This window comes from Beta vulgaris, chromosome 8 (genome assembly GCF_026745355.1).
Source record: "Beta vulgaris subsp. vulgaris cultivar EL10 chromosome 8, EL10.2, whole genome shotgun sequence".
Lineage (NCBI taxonomy): Eukaryota > Viridiplantae > Streptophyta > Magnoliopsida > Caryophyllales > Amaranthaceae > Beta > Beta vulgaris.
The window spans coordinates 22,981,230-22,996,196 of record NC_079209.1 but is presented as its reverse complement, the minus strand read 5'-3'; the positions used below and the strand labels follow the sequence as shown (position 1 = coordinate 22,996,196).

General features: G+C 38.4%; 1 protein-coding gene and 1 non-coding gene across 2 annotated transcripts; one reads left to right on the top strand and one right to left on the bottom strand.

The window, feature by feature from the left end:
- Nucleotides 1-214: 214 nt before the first annotated feature.
- On the bottom strand, nucleotides 215-5,387 carry LOC104883914 (mitochondrial inner membrane protease subunit 1). The gene is made up of 5 exons (XM_010668491.3): nucleotides 5,068-5,387; nucleotides 4,740-4,967; nucleotides 2,635-2,745; nucleotides 1,374-1,429; nucleotides 215-869 (listed from the first exon to the last, which is right to left on the bottom strand). Exons 1-4 carry the CDS (start codon nucleotides 5,191-5,193, stop codon nucleotides 1,397-1,399), a joined length of 498 nt encoding a protein of 165 aa, XP_010666793.1. The 5' UTR covers nucleotides 5,194-5,387; the 3' UTR covers nucleotides 215-869; nucleotides 1,374-1,396.
- An 8,175-nt stretch (nucleotides 5,388-13,562) lies between these two features.
- Nucleotides 13,563-13,669, top strand: LOC125493075 (small nucleolar RNA R71). The gene has a single exon (XR_007269456.1). It is a non-coding gene; the product is annotated as a small nucleolar RNA R71 (small nucleolar RNA).
- Nucleotides 13,670-14,967: the final 1,298 nt, after the last annotated feature.

Below are 14,967 nucleotides of genomic sequence, written 5' to 3'. Positions count from 1 at the left end.
ATCAAAAGATAATGGTAACTAGTTATGATTTTACCATATAATTGCACACATAATCAATTTTGTACATTGTTAGTTTATTACTATCCGAATCCATTACCTATCTTGGTTGTCAAACTAAACATCGTTTTGCCAAATGTGTATGTGTTGTTTGGGACATTGTGAACTGATCAAAAAAGAAATGCAGGAGGTGCTCAACATGCACAAGTTCAAAGAGTAAGGACAATTTACGACATCACACTTTTTCTCATATAACAATCAGAACTGTTTCAGTTCACCAGCTGTTCTATGTTCTATATACAAAAGTACAATTCCAAATCCTTGTGACAAGATGAGAGCAAGATGCACTATCTGATGAGAAAGCAACAATGATGTAATGCAACCCATGCTTTACCACACGATTATCCAACCAAAAGGGAGGGGAGATAGCCAACAATATAACGCAGCAAAATGACTAGCTCGGAATAAGGTACAACATACCACAAGAAGTCTAGTATAACCGTTACAACAGTGCTGCGAGAAGTTGGCCATGCAATAATACTGCTAAGAATCGAGCAAAAACAGTAATACCAACATAATAGGATCTTACAAAAAATTCACTTCTCGAAAATGTACTACCGAGTACTGATGACTTACCATCGTACCCCATCCATTTCTTGACAAAATTCAATGACCAAAATGTTACAAATGATCATGCATCCATCTTGTATTGGGCAAATGAATCCAACATGCAATAGAGACTAGCCTTCAATTCCAAAATAAGCCTGATTTCATGATCTTCAAATAAATCATCATGGGGAGATTCAAGCATGTACCAGTTTCATTCCGTTGAATGTTTGTGCAGTTTTAACGATCTCTGATAGAAACGAACCCTGCCACAGAAATTAAGAGGCAAAGTGCATAATGTAAAAGAACCTAACAATTATCAAGCAAACAAGCAAAGATTGCAACAGCAAAAAGAGGAAGATAAAAAAGGGAAACTAGGGCATTTTCTTGAGAGACTATTTTGGAACAATGCCATAACTGAAAAAATTAATCATTTACTTATTGAACTAAGAACTAAGAACTAAGAACTAAGAAGGGAGGAGAGAGGCATTTCAGATAGACAGGAGTCCAATTTTTTAAAGCATACCTCCCTTGCACAAAAAACAGTTCAAATTAGAACCACTACATTATAAGTTTATAACAGAAAAGATCGTCTAGCATATTTCAGTGTTTGCATTATACGTTAGGAGGTGATCATTGCACATTAGTACAATCATGTACTTTCATATCTCATAGAGAGTAATTACAAATTAAAAAAGCAGAAAATCAATAGATATCTCGGCTGAACAACCACCAATTGTTAGATGGACATTGCATTGCATTATCCATACCTTTCCTGGGCTATAAGAACTCATCACAATGGTCCCAATTGTTTGATCGGCCAAATCTATAAAAAAAATTAGAAGTTAGATCTCAGACTGAGAATTACAAAGAAACTTCAAGAGGTGAAAAAAATGCGTGAGTATCCATCTAAGAATTCACAATGACTGCAATGACATGTGAAATCACAACCTAGAACAGAAAGCATCATGTGATCAGAATAAGCATATCTTAAAAACCAGCTTGAATAGAGAACCTGAAAATTGGTTGGATGGCTCAAATTCTCGTAAATGAAGCCCATGCCAGAAATGCTCGTGGGTTTCAAGTGATAAACATAAGCAGTTAGGCTCTAAGGAAGTGCAACTAACTGACAGCTAATACCTAAGCCAGAAAGAGGAGACCTCAGCCCCATTTTCTGGACAAGCATTCAGCTATTTTGGACCTAGATTGACAACCACCAGCGCTCTGAAACATAGCTTACGCCTGGTGGTGAATGAAAGTTAATCCACTTAGAAACGTGGTATATCGAGTAGAAACAACATTATCCCTTGAAATCAAAAGGTGGTTTTCTATACATTTTTAAACTTTTAAAAATATCCAACAGCAAAAAATGTCCCAGAAATAGGGTGAAGGGAGTGGAAATTCCATGTCAATCTCATAGTTCAGCAATAATATGACACACAAATAATATTACCGTTTAAACAATAAATAAGAAAACCCAAAGATTCTTAATCACCCGAGGCTTACAGGCGTGAATAAGGTAGCTTCTGATTCTTTTAAAAAGAGCTTTGGTTCTTTTCGGAGGAATACTTCAGAATTAAGTAGTCTATTGATTATTCAACCCCCTCACCTTGCACTAGACACGAACCTCAATGGAGGCATTTAAGTGATAATAAAGTTGATGTTGGCCTCAAATCAAAGGTCTCTTAGAACCTTCCTCAATAAGCTAAGGATTTAGTCCTCACTCCTCATCACCAGTCACTATCATCTTTGTCAAGTTCAAAAAACTTGGTAACTAGTTCCAAATGTAACTCAGATTATCAAACTATCCATGTTCCAAGATTATGAAAATTTTTCAGGCCTCCTAACAAAACTATAATTTGCTATCATGAACTGATGATGTAATAAACAAAGACATCAACATTTGTTTTTAGAAACTATAAATAAAGCAAATTTAATCATGAATCATCAAGATTTGTCTTTTTAGAAACTAGAAGCAAAGCAAGTTATCATGAATCAAGTGCATAATAAATATACATTCTGTTGACTTACTCTCCAGAATACTTTTCCATAAAGAAGACCATAAGGAACAGGGCCAAAGTCTCTTGAATCCCTAGAGGCATATATATTATCTCCTTGTACCCATATATGCCCCTTCGGCACCTATATAAACAAAAAAAAAGGAATGAATGTCAGAGGGTTGAGAAAGTAAACAACATGACAAACCACAACATACATGAAGCTAGATCTAAAGTAAGAAAATGCAGAAAGTAGAACACTGACCACTAAACCCATTAGTGATCTCACAAGCAAAATAGTAGGGTATTCAGAATAGAACTCTCATGATATTTAAAGTGTAACCAACTCCTTCATTTATTCCATGGTGAGTATTAACTGTCATGAACTTACTATAGAGGCTCAAAAAATCTTATACTGTCTAACTTTGCTCAAAGGATATTGTTTACATAAATCATTTTTGAGCAGCTAAGAACCTAGGGGAATCTGCATATGACAGAACGATAAATTTCATGTCCACCTTTGCTTCACAGGGCGAGACCAAGAATAACAGATGCCGGAATGCTTTGGGAGAAAGGACACAACATTTTCAGAAATTATCAATATTTCAATGTGGTATAAGCCGTCATGACACAATTCCATTTGATACATTATAGGCTCATATTATTATTATAATCATTTTATGCTTCACTTAAGATATTAAAATGGCTATAACTTTTGCTCAACGTGGAATTATAGTTGGAACACATGCAGATGACTAATTAATATGATGCTGTGTCAGTAATACCTAGATTCATCAGTACCATAGAAAGTACTTCAAACATATTTGTGTTAAAGAATAGGGTGTATACTAAAATCTAAACCCTCCGCTCATGGTCTAAGACTCTAAGATCACCATGCCACTGAAAATTCGTAACCCACCAAATCATAAATGACATACTAAATCTTCCGCAAGACTTATGATTACTATGCAAGTTTAACACCCTCTTGAACTCTTACACATTGTTTGGATAGAGATATTAGGATGGAAAAGAAGAGAAGATAAACGGGAGGGGTGTGTTTTCCTTTTCTCGATAGCAAATTATGGGGTGAGGCAAATGGAGAGAAGGAAATTGGGAGGAATCTTATTCCTTCATCTTTAAGAAGCAAATCTCTCCAAAATCGGAAAAACTTGAAACCTGGCCAAGATTAGGAACATAGTACTCAATAGATGGGATTGGGAAATAATCATAGTACCCTTACTAGATATCTCTTTCCTCACCCAAACACACACTCATCTCTTTCTCTCTCCTCCCTTTCACTCTCTCTGCAATATTGCAACCAATAACTAATTTCCAAGTCATTTTTCAATGATTTCTTTCTCCTTACAGTCCATCTTTCCCCTCACACTCACAATTAAAAATCTGATTTGAACACTTTCCCCAACTTCTTCGATTGAATTCAAGTATACGTCATTAGTCCGATCGTTTCTAGGATCTACCCGTAATAACGAACTTGCAAAATAGATACCATAAAGAAAAAGATTCGCTGTTCCTGACCCTGCTTCACCTTAATTGTTATTTGAACAAGTAAAAGTTATGTCTTGGTCCGAGTGGGAATAGCATTTCTCTTCTGCATGTTCATGGAGTTTTGAAAAATCCAAACATCTCAGAGATAGATAGAGAGGTAGGAATTTCTCTAATGAACCGCACTCCTTCCTATACATTAGGAGTCCATTGATGAGAAGGGATTGAGGAAAGCTTGAACCCAATTCCTACGGTTAGTATGACAATTTTGAAGGTGCAATCTCGAACGATTTTCTTCGTATTAAAATTGAAAACCTTCTAGTTGTAATGTTCTTTCAACCCTTGACAAACAAAACTCACAATTACTCTAGAAACATCCCTATAAATGGCATAACAAAATTCAAGTAATTTCTGCAAACAAAATGTAGTAATTTTTGGGATCAATCATATCATAAAACAATTTTTGGGATCGACTATAAAAAAAAATCAATGAAGCCGTTTAGTACCAGATTCTCCTTCAACAGCTCCTTCGAAAACTTGTAAATAAATTTGAAAACTTTTACAAGAAACTTAAAAATCCATTAATGAAAAACTCATCAATTCAGACAGTAAAACCAACAATTAATAAAAACATACCACAAGAGTATCGCATTTGTCAGTGTTATCAGGATCCACAGAAGATAACGTCACAATATCATCTTCCATAGCAGTTAATCGCTTAGTGATGATTTTCCTAGGGTTTTCAGGCGAAACAACTAGGACGATATCACCCGGAGCAACTTTGCGAAATCGAGGCGAAATTCGGTCTACTAACAGAATATCACCTGAGAGATTTAAGGTTGGAAGCATGCTGGGACCTGGAGCCTGCAAAATTCAATTACTTATATTAATTCAACCAATGTTTAATCGATAAATTACGAGTTTTGATTGAAATGTGTATTTGAGAGAGAAAGAGAGTGTGTACATAAGCAAAATCGAGAATGTATGTGCGAGTGATGTGGAGCATGCAACAGAATTTGACTAATTTTACTGGTACATTGAAAGCTTCTTTGATGAAGGTTCGCCATAGCTCAGAATTGCGAAATGACATTGTTTCTCCTCGGCCTTTTATAGACTACCTGAATCTGCTGTAAGTTGTAACTATGCTTCCACTTTGGTTCTATACTTCTGCTGGATGGAGGGGAAGGGAGCAAGTATACGATGGAAATGAAAAAAAAAAAAAATTGAATTTTCAAATTTATCCTCCGATATAAGCTTTGCCTAATTCATACTCCATCGATTTCACAATATAAGACACGCACGAGGTTCGAAGTCGAACTTTCACAGTTAACTACTCTCAATTTATGTTGATAAAAAAATTTAAAAAATAATATTATTATAGTATTTTTCAAGATGAATCCAACGATATGATTTTTATAATTTTTATTTATCATATTTGAGAGATATTTTTGGTCAAAGCAAATTTCCGTAAAGCATGGATGCCTTATATTTTGAAACAGACGGAGTAACATTTTACTCCATCCATTTCACAATATTTGCAACAGTTTCCATAAATAGGTATTTCACAATACTTACAACAATTTATTTACATTCCCTTTTCAGTAAACTTATCCACATAAATTGACACTTTTACCCTCAATTACTGAAATTTATACACAATTAAAACAAATCAAATTTTTGTATTATTATTCCTCACTATATTATACACATTAGTTACTCCCACTAAAAATATCACTCAACCACCTCATTTAAACCACTCTTTAATTCATCCATAACTACCCTCCCAAACTTCAACCCTCACCTATTCATCTTCATCTCTCTCATAAATGCCACCAATGAACCCTAAATTTTTTCTCTCATCTCTCGAAACTTCTCCTTTCTCTATGAAATTCTCTCACTTTTCTCCTTGTTCTACCAAATTCTCTTTAATTTCTCTCCTCAAATCCTAAATTCTCTCATCTTCATTTCATCCTCTCTCAAATCAGTCTCATTCTCCTCGTTTTCGTAACCCAATGAATCCTAAACCCTAATCAAACACAAATCACTCTCTTTTACAACTGAAATAATGAAAGATCAGAGAGATCCCTCTAATTATGTCGACAAAAACACAAACCCCCTGGACGCTAGCTTCGAAGCTGAAACAGAGCAGGAAAAGTTGTTATGTAGACATCTTGTGACTTCGATCCAAGATCGCAACCCATACCCACGCAAACTTTACGAATCTGGGGAGGCGACTAATTGTTTGAGTGAGAAGAGTTTAAGGGCGTTAGATGAGGTTCTTAGGAACGCTGCACAATACGAGGCCCGACTTCGAGTGAAAAGGATATTAGAGCTTGATGAACAGGAAAATGAGGCAAAAAAGAGGGATAAAGGAAAGGGTGGTTGGAGGAGGAAATCACTTATATGTAGAGAATGTGGTGTTAAGATTCTTGACAAAGTTAGTGAAGAAGGGAAAGAAAAGGAGGAGGTATGTATGGGAAAGAGGGTGATTGTGTTTGGGTTACTGTGTGCTGATGGTTGTCAAATGAAGGGTGCTGGTCAAAGGAAGGGTGCTGGTCAAATGAAGGGTGGTGGTGGTGTTCACATGGCTGAAATGAAGGCTGGTGATGATGTTGACATGGCTCAATATGGTGGTCAAATGATGGTTGAATATGTTGGGATTACTAAGGAGATTGTTGTGGAGGGTGAGGATGGGGTTTTCACACGTTTGGGCTTGCCGAAGAATAGGATTACAATCTGATTGAGGATGGGCATGACATACCATCACTCCCCGCATCAGTGGGGAGTTGGACCTTGAAACATATTGTTTTATGGTCATCCGCAAAAGGAACTCCATAGAGTTCCTCAAGTTTTGTGCATCATTTCTCTTTTTTGGGAACTTCTACGTGGTGGCCCTTAGTTTTGGAAAATTCTACATGTTGAATTCTTGAAATCCGGATTACACAACGTGACCTATGGTATTGTTTTCCAAAGAAAACTGACATTCTTTTTCCATCCAATTTTGTAGTTAATCAATTTTTTAAACCCTTAAATCTAATTAATAAGTACTTAATTAATTTTTATATAAAAAAACCTAATTCAAACCACACACAACCCCACTCCAGCCCCCTCCCCTATTGACACCCTAGCCTCGCCTCCCTCCCTCCCATGCAACCACCCTTCCCCAGCTGCCAGTCTGCCACCCTTTCCCTTCCCCTCCCCGACCCTCGAAACTAACCAACCAGCCCCTGTCATCCCTTTCCCTCCCCTCCTCGACCCCCGAACCATCCCTTCGACCATTGCCACCCCCTCCCTTCCCATCCCCGACCCCCAAAACAGACCCCTAAAGCCACTACCACCCCTTCCCATCCCCGATCCCCAAAACCACTACCACCCCCTCCCTTCCCCTCTCTGGCCCCCGAAACCAACCCCCCACCCACTACCAGTCCCTTCCCTCTCCTCCCCCACCCCTGAAACTTTCTTGTTGCTTTTTAATATTGAGAGAGAGAGAGAAAGAGAGAGAGAGAGACAAGGAGGCAGTTTCGTGGGTGAGGAGGGGGAGGGGGAGGGGTAAGGGGCGGTTTTGGCTGTGGGAACATAGGAGAGGGTGGGCCTGGGTGCTAATAGGGTAGGTGACAGGCTAAAGTCGTATCACCTTATCAAAAGTAATCCTAAAGTCCTCTAACAAATAGTAGTCAGGGAAGTAGGGTCGAATCCACAGAGAAACAGTGTTCTTTTCCTAATTGTCAGTCAAATCTAGAGTATAGAAACGAGTGTTTGTGAGTAATTATACTAAACTAGACTATAACTATATCAAGAATTATCAAGAATAAAAAGTTTAGGGCATAGGTTCACCAATGATCAATATTTCGGGATGAAACACAAAAATCAACAATTAACAATGTAGTTAAATAGGTTGATTCGCTCTCTCAAGTCTAAATCAACCATAGAATGGTATTAACAGGCTCTCGCAATTTATTAATACCAACTCTACTATTGAAACTAGCCTTAATATCAAGTTTATACTCTCGGCGCATAACCATATTGCAACACTATAACAATCAAATCTGGCCAAATTGGATTGAATAGACATGAAAATTCAATAGGAATCACATGCATCAATAAAATCAATACTTTAATAAACATCCCTTCCTAATTGATCATGGATCCCCTAAACCTAGAAATAGACTACTCAATCATAATTGGGGAAAACATATTCATAATTAAATAAGCAAACATGAATTAATAATCAAGGATTGAATATGAATAAAAAGAGGAAAGAAATAATACCAATTGTAGAACCAATCTTCCAAAAATCAAAGCTTCTATTGAAAATTCAATGTAATTCGGAAAAAGCAAAACTAGGGTTCTTCACTAATTGAGAGAAAAAGAGTTCTAATCTCCAATGAATTAATCGTGGAAAAAAACAAAATAGAAAATAAGATAGGAAATAATAATATTCTCTTGAGTCTTTATACCTTTCTATTTCCTAAAACAACTAGAAAAATAGAGTCTAATTCGTCAAAAGATAAAGCCCTATTCGACTAGGACAACACGGAATAACCCGCAACCGCGGGTTTTCGTCCTGCAAAATAGCGTCAACTTGTAAAGACCATATCTCGAAAACTAGAAGTCGTATCGGGGCGTGTGATATACCGTTAGAAAGATCTTCAAGTCTAGTTTCCAACCCCACTGAAATCACTAAATTCTGATCTCTGGATAATGAGTTATGATCAAAAGAGTGCACATGACTCAATTTCCATACTTCTTTTAATATGTTTCCGCTATGTTTGGTTGCAATCTGACTCGAAGATGCCCTTTGGACTTCTCATTTGACTTAGCTCCTTTCATAGATGCTTCTCATGCTTAAGCTTGTCCAATAATACTCCAATTGTGTTCTCAATACCTGAAAACTATCAAAAACACCGAAAACACACACAAGAGTGATATCTTCTCAACTTAAGTAACTATATGCAATTATTGGATAAGAATGCAACTAAATGATCCTCAAATGCAACCTAAATGCATCATGAAATACCTATATTAATATGACTCATCAAACTCCCCCAAGCTAAACTGTTGCTTGTCCTCAAGCAATCAAACAATAGACACGGAAAGAAAATGATAACCTACAATATGAGACTAAAACAGGGTCAAGCACACAATCCAAAACACGAGAGATATCAATGCTACACGAACCAAGCATCGAGTATCTTCGAAACAAAGCCGCATAGCACGTCATGTGACCAATCAACTCAACAATCTTACCACAAACCCTTTCCCCCAAGCTGGACTTAACAAAACTTGACAGACCTCACTATAGATATGTGCACTAATACCCTCTTGTGTTTAGGGCGAAAATCAATGACACTCAACGATCTCAACCTATACATATCAACTCAGAAGAAGTAGTACTCTTTAACTTTGACCTTTTGACTCACCTTCAACACGAAAAATGCAACACACAAAGATCAAGAGGCTAGGGTTAAGGGTATGGATCATATTTTAGGAAATGTGGTGGAAAAGCCAAGAAGGGGAGCAAATATCAATGTAAAAACGGCCTAACAAATCATTCACAGCTTCAAAATACACATTACCAAAATCGCCACATTATCTTTCATGCATAGTAACCCATATATAACCTTTTCACTTTTCTTTAAATATGTTCACTTCTTTCTTTGTTTCTTTCATTTTTTTTCATTCTTTTTCCATATTGCCAAAATCTCTTTGAACCACATTCGAATTCGATGATAAAGCTCATTAATAAACTTTCATTCAACAAAACCATGCATTAACTACATCCATGTAATACAGTATGACCAAAACTAACACTTGCTCCCCCAAGCTAGGCTTGGGACAATAATCAAATGAGGTTAAGGAATGTAATATGGGTGAAAGTAGCAAGCAAAGGTCAAGAAGGCTCAACGGGGCTAGAGACGGGAAATATGTAAACAAGTAGAACTCTGGAGCTAAAATCATGAAATGAACGCCTCAATTATATCAAATAGTGTACACAATCAAGTATCAAGGAGTACCAGGTCAAAATCAAGATCAATACATCAACTGAGGAACTAATCACTCATGAAAGAACATAACTGACACAGATTCGTCAGTTTATTAGGCACAGAAGCTCAAATGGGTCAATTTTGTCTGCACAGTAAAGTTAAAGCCAGCCAGAAAGATCAAACAGTCTTACCAAGGCCAATCAATCGTATCACAATTATGCTATGAAGAATCATGAAACCACTGTACAACAAAGCTGAAGAGCTGTAGTAGAGATATCCACAAAGTTTTTGAAGGTGTGCCAACAATAGTCCCATAGATGAAAACTAGAATGAAATGAGCTAGATAAAATGCAACTATGATGCAACTAAGAAAGCAGCACATTTTTTTTGGTTACATGTAAAATCCTATTCCTAATGAACAGGCAAAAGCGTGTAACAACTACAAAGCAATAAAAACTACACTAGAAAGCAATAGAGGATAGAATATCCCTCCCCCAAGCTAAATACAGCACATTGTCTCACTGTGTAAAAAGTAAGGGAAGGGAAAAAAAGAAAACTCACGCAACGGGAGCTTCGTCCATTGAGGATGGCTCAGGAGTAGTGTCGATGGCAATGAGAAATTCAACACGAGCTAAGCACCAATCAAGATTGATTGATGTAGGAGACTTGATGGAGGAAATCCAAGTATGTGTCCAAGAGTCCCAATTGAAATTTCAAAGCACCTTCAAGAAAAAACCCCAATTTAATGAGAAGGTTTAGGGTTTGAAGAATATGTGAATGGAAAAAGGGGGAAAGGTGGCTTTGTGTGTGTGTGGGGGGGGGGGGGTTAGGGTTGTTGCGCCGGCGGGTCGGACGCCGGTCGGAGAGGTCGAGAAGGGCGAGAGGGATGCTGTGAGGAGTTCGAAGGGCGAGAGGGGTGCGTCGCCATCGCCGGCGGGTCGGGGCTGGTTGGACGCCCGCCGGTCGTCGGTACAGGAGGCGGGTGAGAGTGAACGAGAGGGTTGGTGGGTCGAGAGGGGTGGGGAGAGTGTTTGAGGGGGGGGGGGTTTGTGCGTGCTGTTTTGTGCAGATGGTAGTAGCACTCGAAAGCCCGCGGGTGCGGGGTCGACCCCGCGGGCGGACATAAAAATGGTGATGTGGGGGAAATTTTGGCTGCGGGCACGGGCTACACCCCGCGGGCGCAGGCTCGACCCCGCGGGATGGCAGAAGATGGTGTGAGAGGGGAGCCGAATTCCCGCGGCCGCGGGCTAAATCCTGCGGGCGCATGGTGGAGCTCTTGCTTTCACCTAGGGTCAAAATTAGCAACCCAAAACCACTAGACAACACTTGTTAGCATGGTTAGTCTAAAAATAAAATGAAGATTGAATTCAAGTGAATTCAAAAAAAACTAAAAGAAACTACGAAAAGAAACTAACTAAACTAAAAAATAAAAACGAATTCAAGTGAATTCAAAAACACAAAAAATAAAAAATGAATTGAATTCAAGTAAATTCAATATGCAAATATTTTTGTTCTTTTCTTTTGTTTGGAGAAATGAAGAGTAAAAGGAAGAGTTAGAGATTCGGGTTGCCTCCCGAATAGCGCTGGTTTATGCAGGCCCCGCACGACCGTTTACCTCCACATTACACACAGATCGATCGAACCTCTTTACCTGTTGGCATCCATCAAGGTCAATTCTTCACTTGCTAGCATCTTCTCAATAGCATCCACTTCATTGCTCCATATACTGCCATCACCTGTGGAAGAATCAAGACAAAGTACCGCCTCCAAGGGGTCTCTATAGAGAGCTTGGGGCATGTTATCATGGCAAATTACATCAACCACATCAATACTCCAACACTTTTCCTCTAGCATAGGACTTTTCAAAGCAGTGCTTAGATTAAAAGTGACCTCATCATCTCCAACAGATAGTGTAAGCTTACCATTTTTCACATCAATGACGGCACCTGCAGTATGAAGGAATGGCCTACCCAAAATGATTGGAATTTGCCATCTTCCTCCATATCAAGTACAACAAAGTCCACGGGAATAAAAAATTTACCTACTCTAACAGGCATCCTCTAAAATACCTAGGGGGTATTTAACAGAACGGTCGCCATTTGTAGAGTAATATTGGTAACTTTCAAACTTCCCATATTCAATTTTGAGGAAACAGACAATGGCATAACACTCACACTAGCCCCCAAATCACATAAAGCTTTATCAATGAACAAACTACCAATGTGACAAGGTATAGAGAAACTACCAGGGTCTTTTAATTTTGGTGGAGATTTATTTTGTAAAAGGGCACTACATTCTTCAGTAAAAGCAACTGTCTCCACCTCGTTAAAAGCCCTTTTCCTAGTCAAGATATCTTTCATAAATTTGCATAAGCAGGCACTTGAGTAATTAATTCCGTGAAAGGAACTGTTACCTGAAGATTCTTGACGACTTCCAAAAACTTACCAAATTGCTTGTCAGCTTACTCTTGAGGTGACGATTGGGGAAAGGAAGTTTGATAGGAGGAACCTCAATAGCAGGCTTTTTGGCTTCATTGGTCTCTTCATGTTCAGTGGCTTGCTTAGAGTTCTCCTTGTCATTTTTAGCTTCAGCTGGACCTGTTCCTATCATTTTTCACACTCAAAGTATCATCAAGGCATGGGTGGTCCATTATAGTGAGAACCACTTCGGAGAGTGATGGCATTTGCCGAATCTGTAGGCTGAACAGGTTGTGCTGGAAGAGCACCTTGTTGGCGAGTAGAGTTCGAAGTAGCCAATTGTGCCAACTGATTCTCCAACATCTTATTGTGAGCTAGAATGGACTCAATTTGTGCCTTGTCAGCTTGTCGATCTTTTGCATTTGTAGCATCATATTTCTCATCTCAACCATCATTGGATCGGCAGGAGGTGCTTGTTGAGATGGATTGAAAGGTGGTCTAGAGAAACCAGGAGGGTGTTGGGAAGGTTTTGGTAGTACCTCTGGTTCAATTGTTGTGCTTGTGGTTGTGGTGAAGGAGGATTTAGGACATTAGTGCTCTTGTAAGACAATTAGGATGATTTCTCAACCCTGGATTGTATGTGTTGGAGTATGGGTTGTTCGGCTGATATGTTTGAAAAGCATTAACTTGTTCGAGAGAACTCCGACACTCTTGTGCCCAATGTCCAACTGTACCACAATTATCACACAAAATCACGGATGTAGTACCCAAAGCAGCAACACTTGCAGGAGAGGAGAGTTGCATATTGTCAAGCTTATTGCTGATTGCATTCATCTGTGCAGCTAATAGGGATATAGAATCTATCTCATGCTTTCCACCCTTGTTAGCTAGTCCTCGAGGATTACCATATTGAGAGTTGTGGATAGCCATCTCCTCGATCAAATCATGTGCAATCAATTTCTAGTTTCATGAATCTCCCATTTGCTGCAGAGTCAAGGATAAGTCTCGAGTTGTTCCCCAAACCATTGTAGAATCCCTGAACTAGGAACCATTTTTGTAGACCATGATGGGGACATTCTCTCTGAAGATCTTTAAATCTTTCCCATGCCTCATGTAAAGACTCATCAGTCCCTTGGGTGAAATTTGTAATCTGACTACGCAACCTAGCAGTCTTCTCTGGAGGGTAGTACTTTCTGTAGAAAGCTAGGCCAAGGTATTCCAATCAGTGATCCCAAGAGTGGCTCGATTAATCCCATTGTACCACATCTTTGCCTTGTCTCGAAGTGAAAATGGGAAAAGAATCTCCCGAATCTGATCTTGTGTACTCCCTGCTGCTTAATGGTAGAGCAATATTGGCAGAAATCTCTGATAATGAAGATTAGGGTCTTCATTAGGTCCACCACCAAATTGTTTTCTTTCGATCATGTTTACAATGCAGGTTTGATCTCGAAATTTACAGCTTCGATTTCAGGCATTTGATTGCTCTTGGGAAGTTCAGCCAAAGAGGGTTGGGAAAAGTCAGTAAGCCTCTGAGCCATCTCTGATTCTGGTGGAGAATAGAGACAATGCTGCTAGAATCAGAGTAAGAATCCAAAGGATTATCTTCCCATCGATTATCTCGCAACTGTCTGGAAAAGTTCTTCTGTCTTTCGATTTCAGGATCAAATGGTAGGCAATCTGAACTCAAACTCCTGCGCATAGAAGAACTAAAGAACAAACAATTAAGAGATTTTTGTCCCAAAGAACAAGTGTTCTCTGAGACGAGAGATATAATCTAGACTCTAAAAAATTAAAGAAAATGGAACAAAACCGTTTCCCCGGCAACGGCGCCAAATTTTGACAGGCTAAAGTCGTATCACCTTATCAAAAGTAATCCTAAAGTCCTCTAACAAATAGTAGTCAGGGAAGTAGGGTCGAATCCACAGAGAAACAGTGTTCTTTTCCTAATTGTCAGTCAAATCTAGAGTATAGGAACGAGTGTTTGTGAGTAATTATACTAAACTAGACTATAACTATATCAAGAATTATCAATAATAAAAAGTCTAGGGCATAGGTTCACCAATGATCAATATTTCGGGATGAAACACAAAATCAACAATTAATAATGCAGTTAAATAGTTGATTCGCTCTCTCAAGTCTAAATCAACATAGAACGTATTAACAGGCTCTCGCAATTTATTAATACCAATCTACCTATTGAAACTAGCCTTAATATCAAGTTTATACCTCTCGGCGCATAACCTAATATTGCAACACTATAACAATCAAATCTGGCCAAATTGGATTGAATAGACATAAAAACATTCAATAGGAATCAACATGCATCAATAAAAATCAATACTTTAATAAAATCCCTTCCTAATTGATCATGGATCCCCTAAACCCTAGAAATAGACTACTCAATCATAATTGGGGAAAACATATTCATAATTAAATAAGCAAACATGAATTAATAATAAGGAT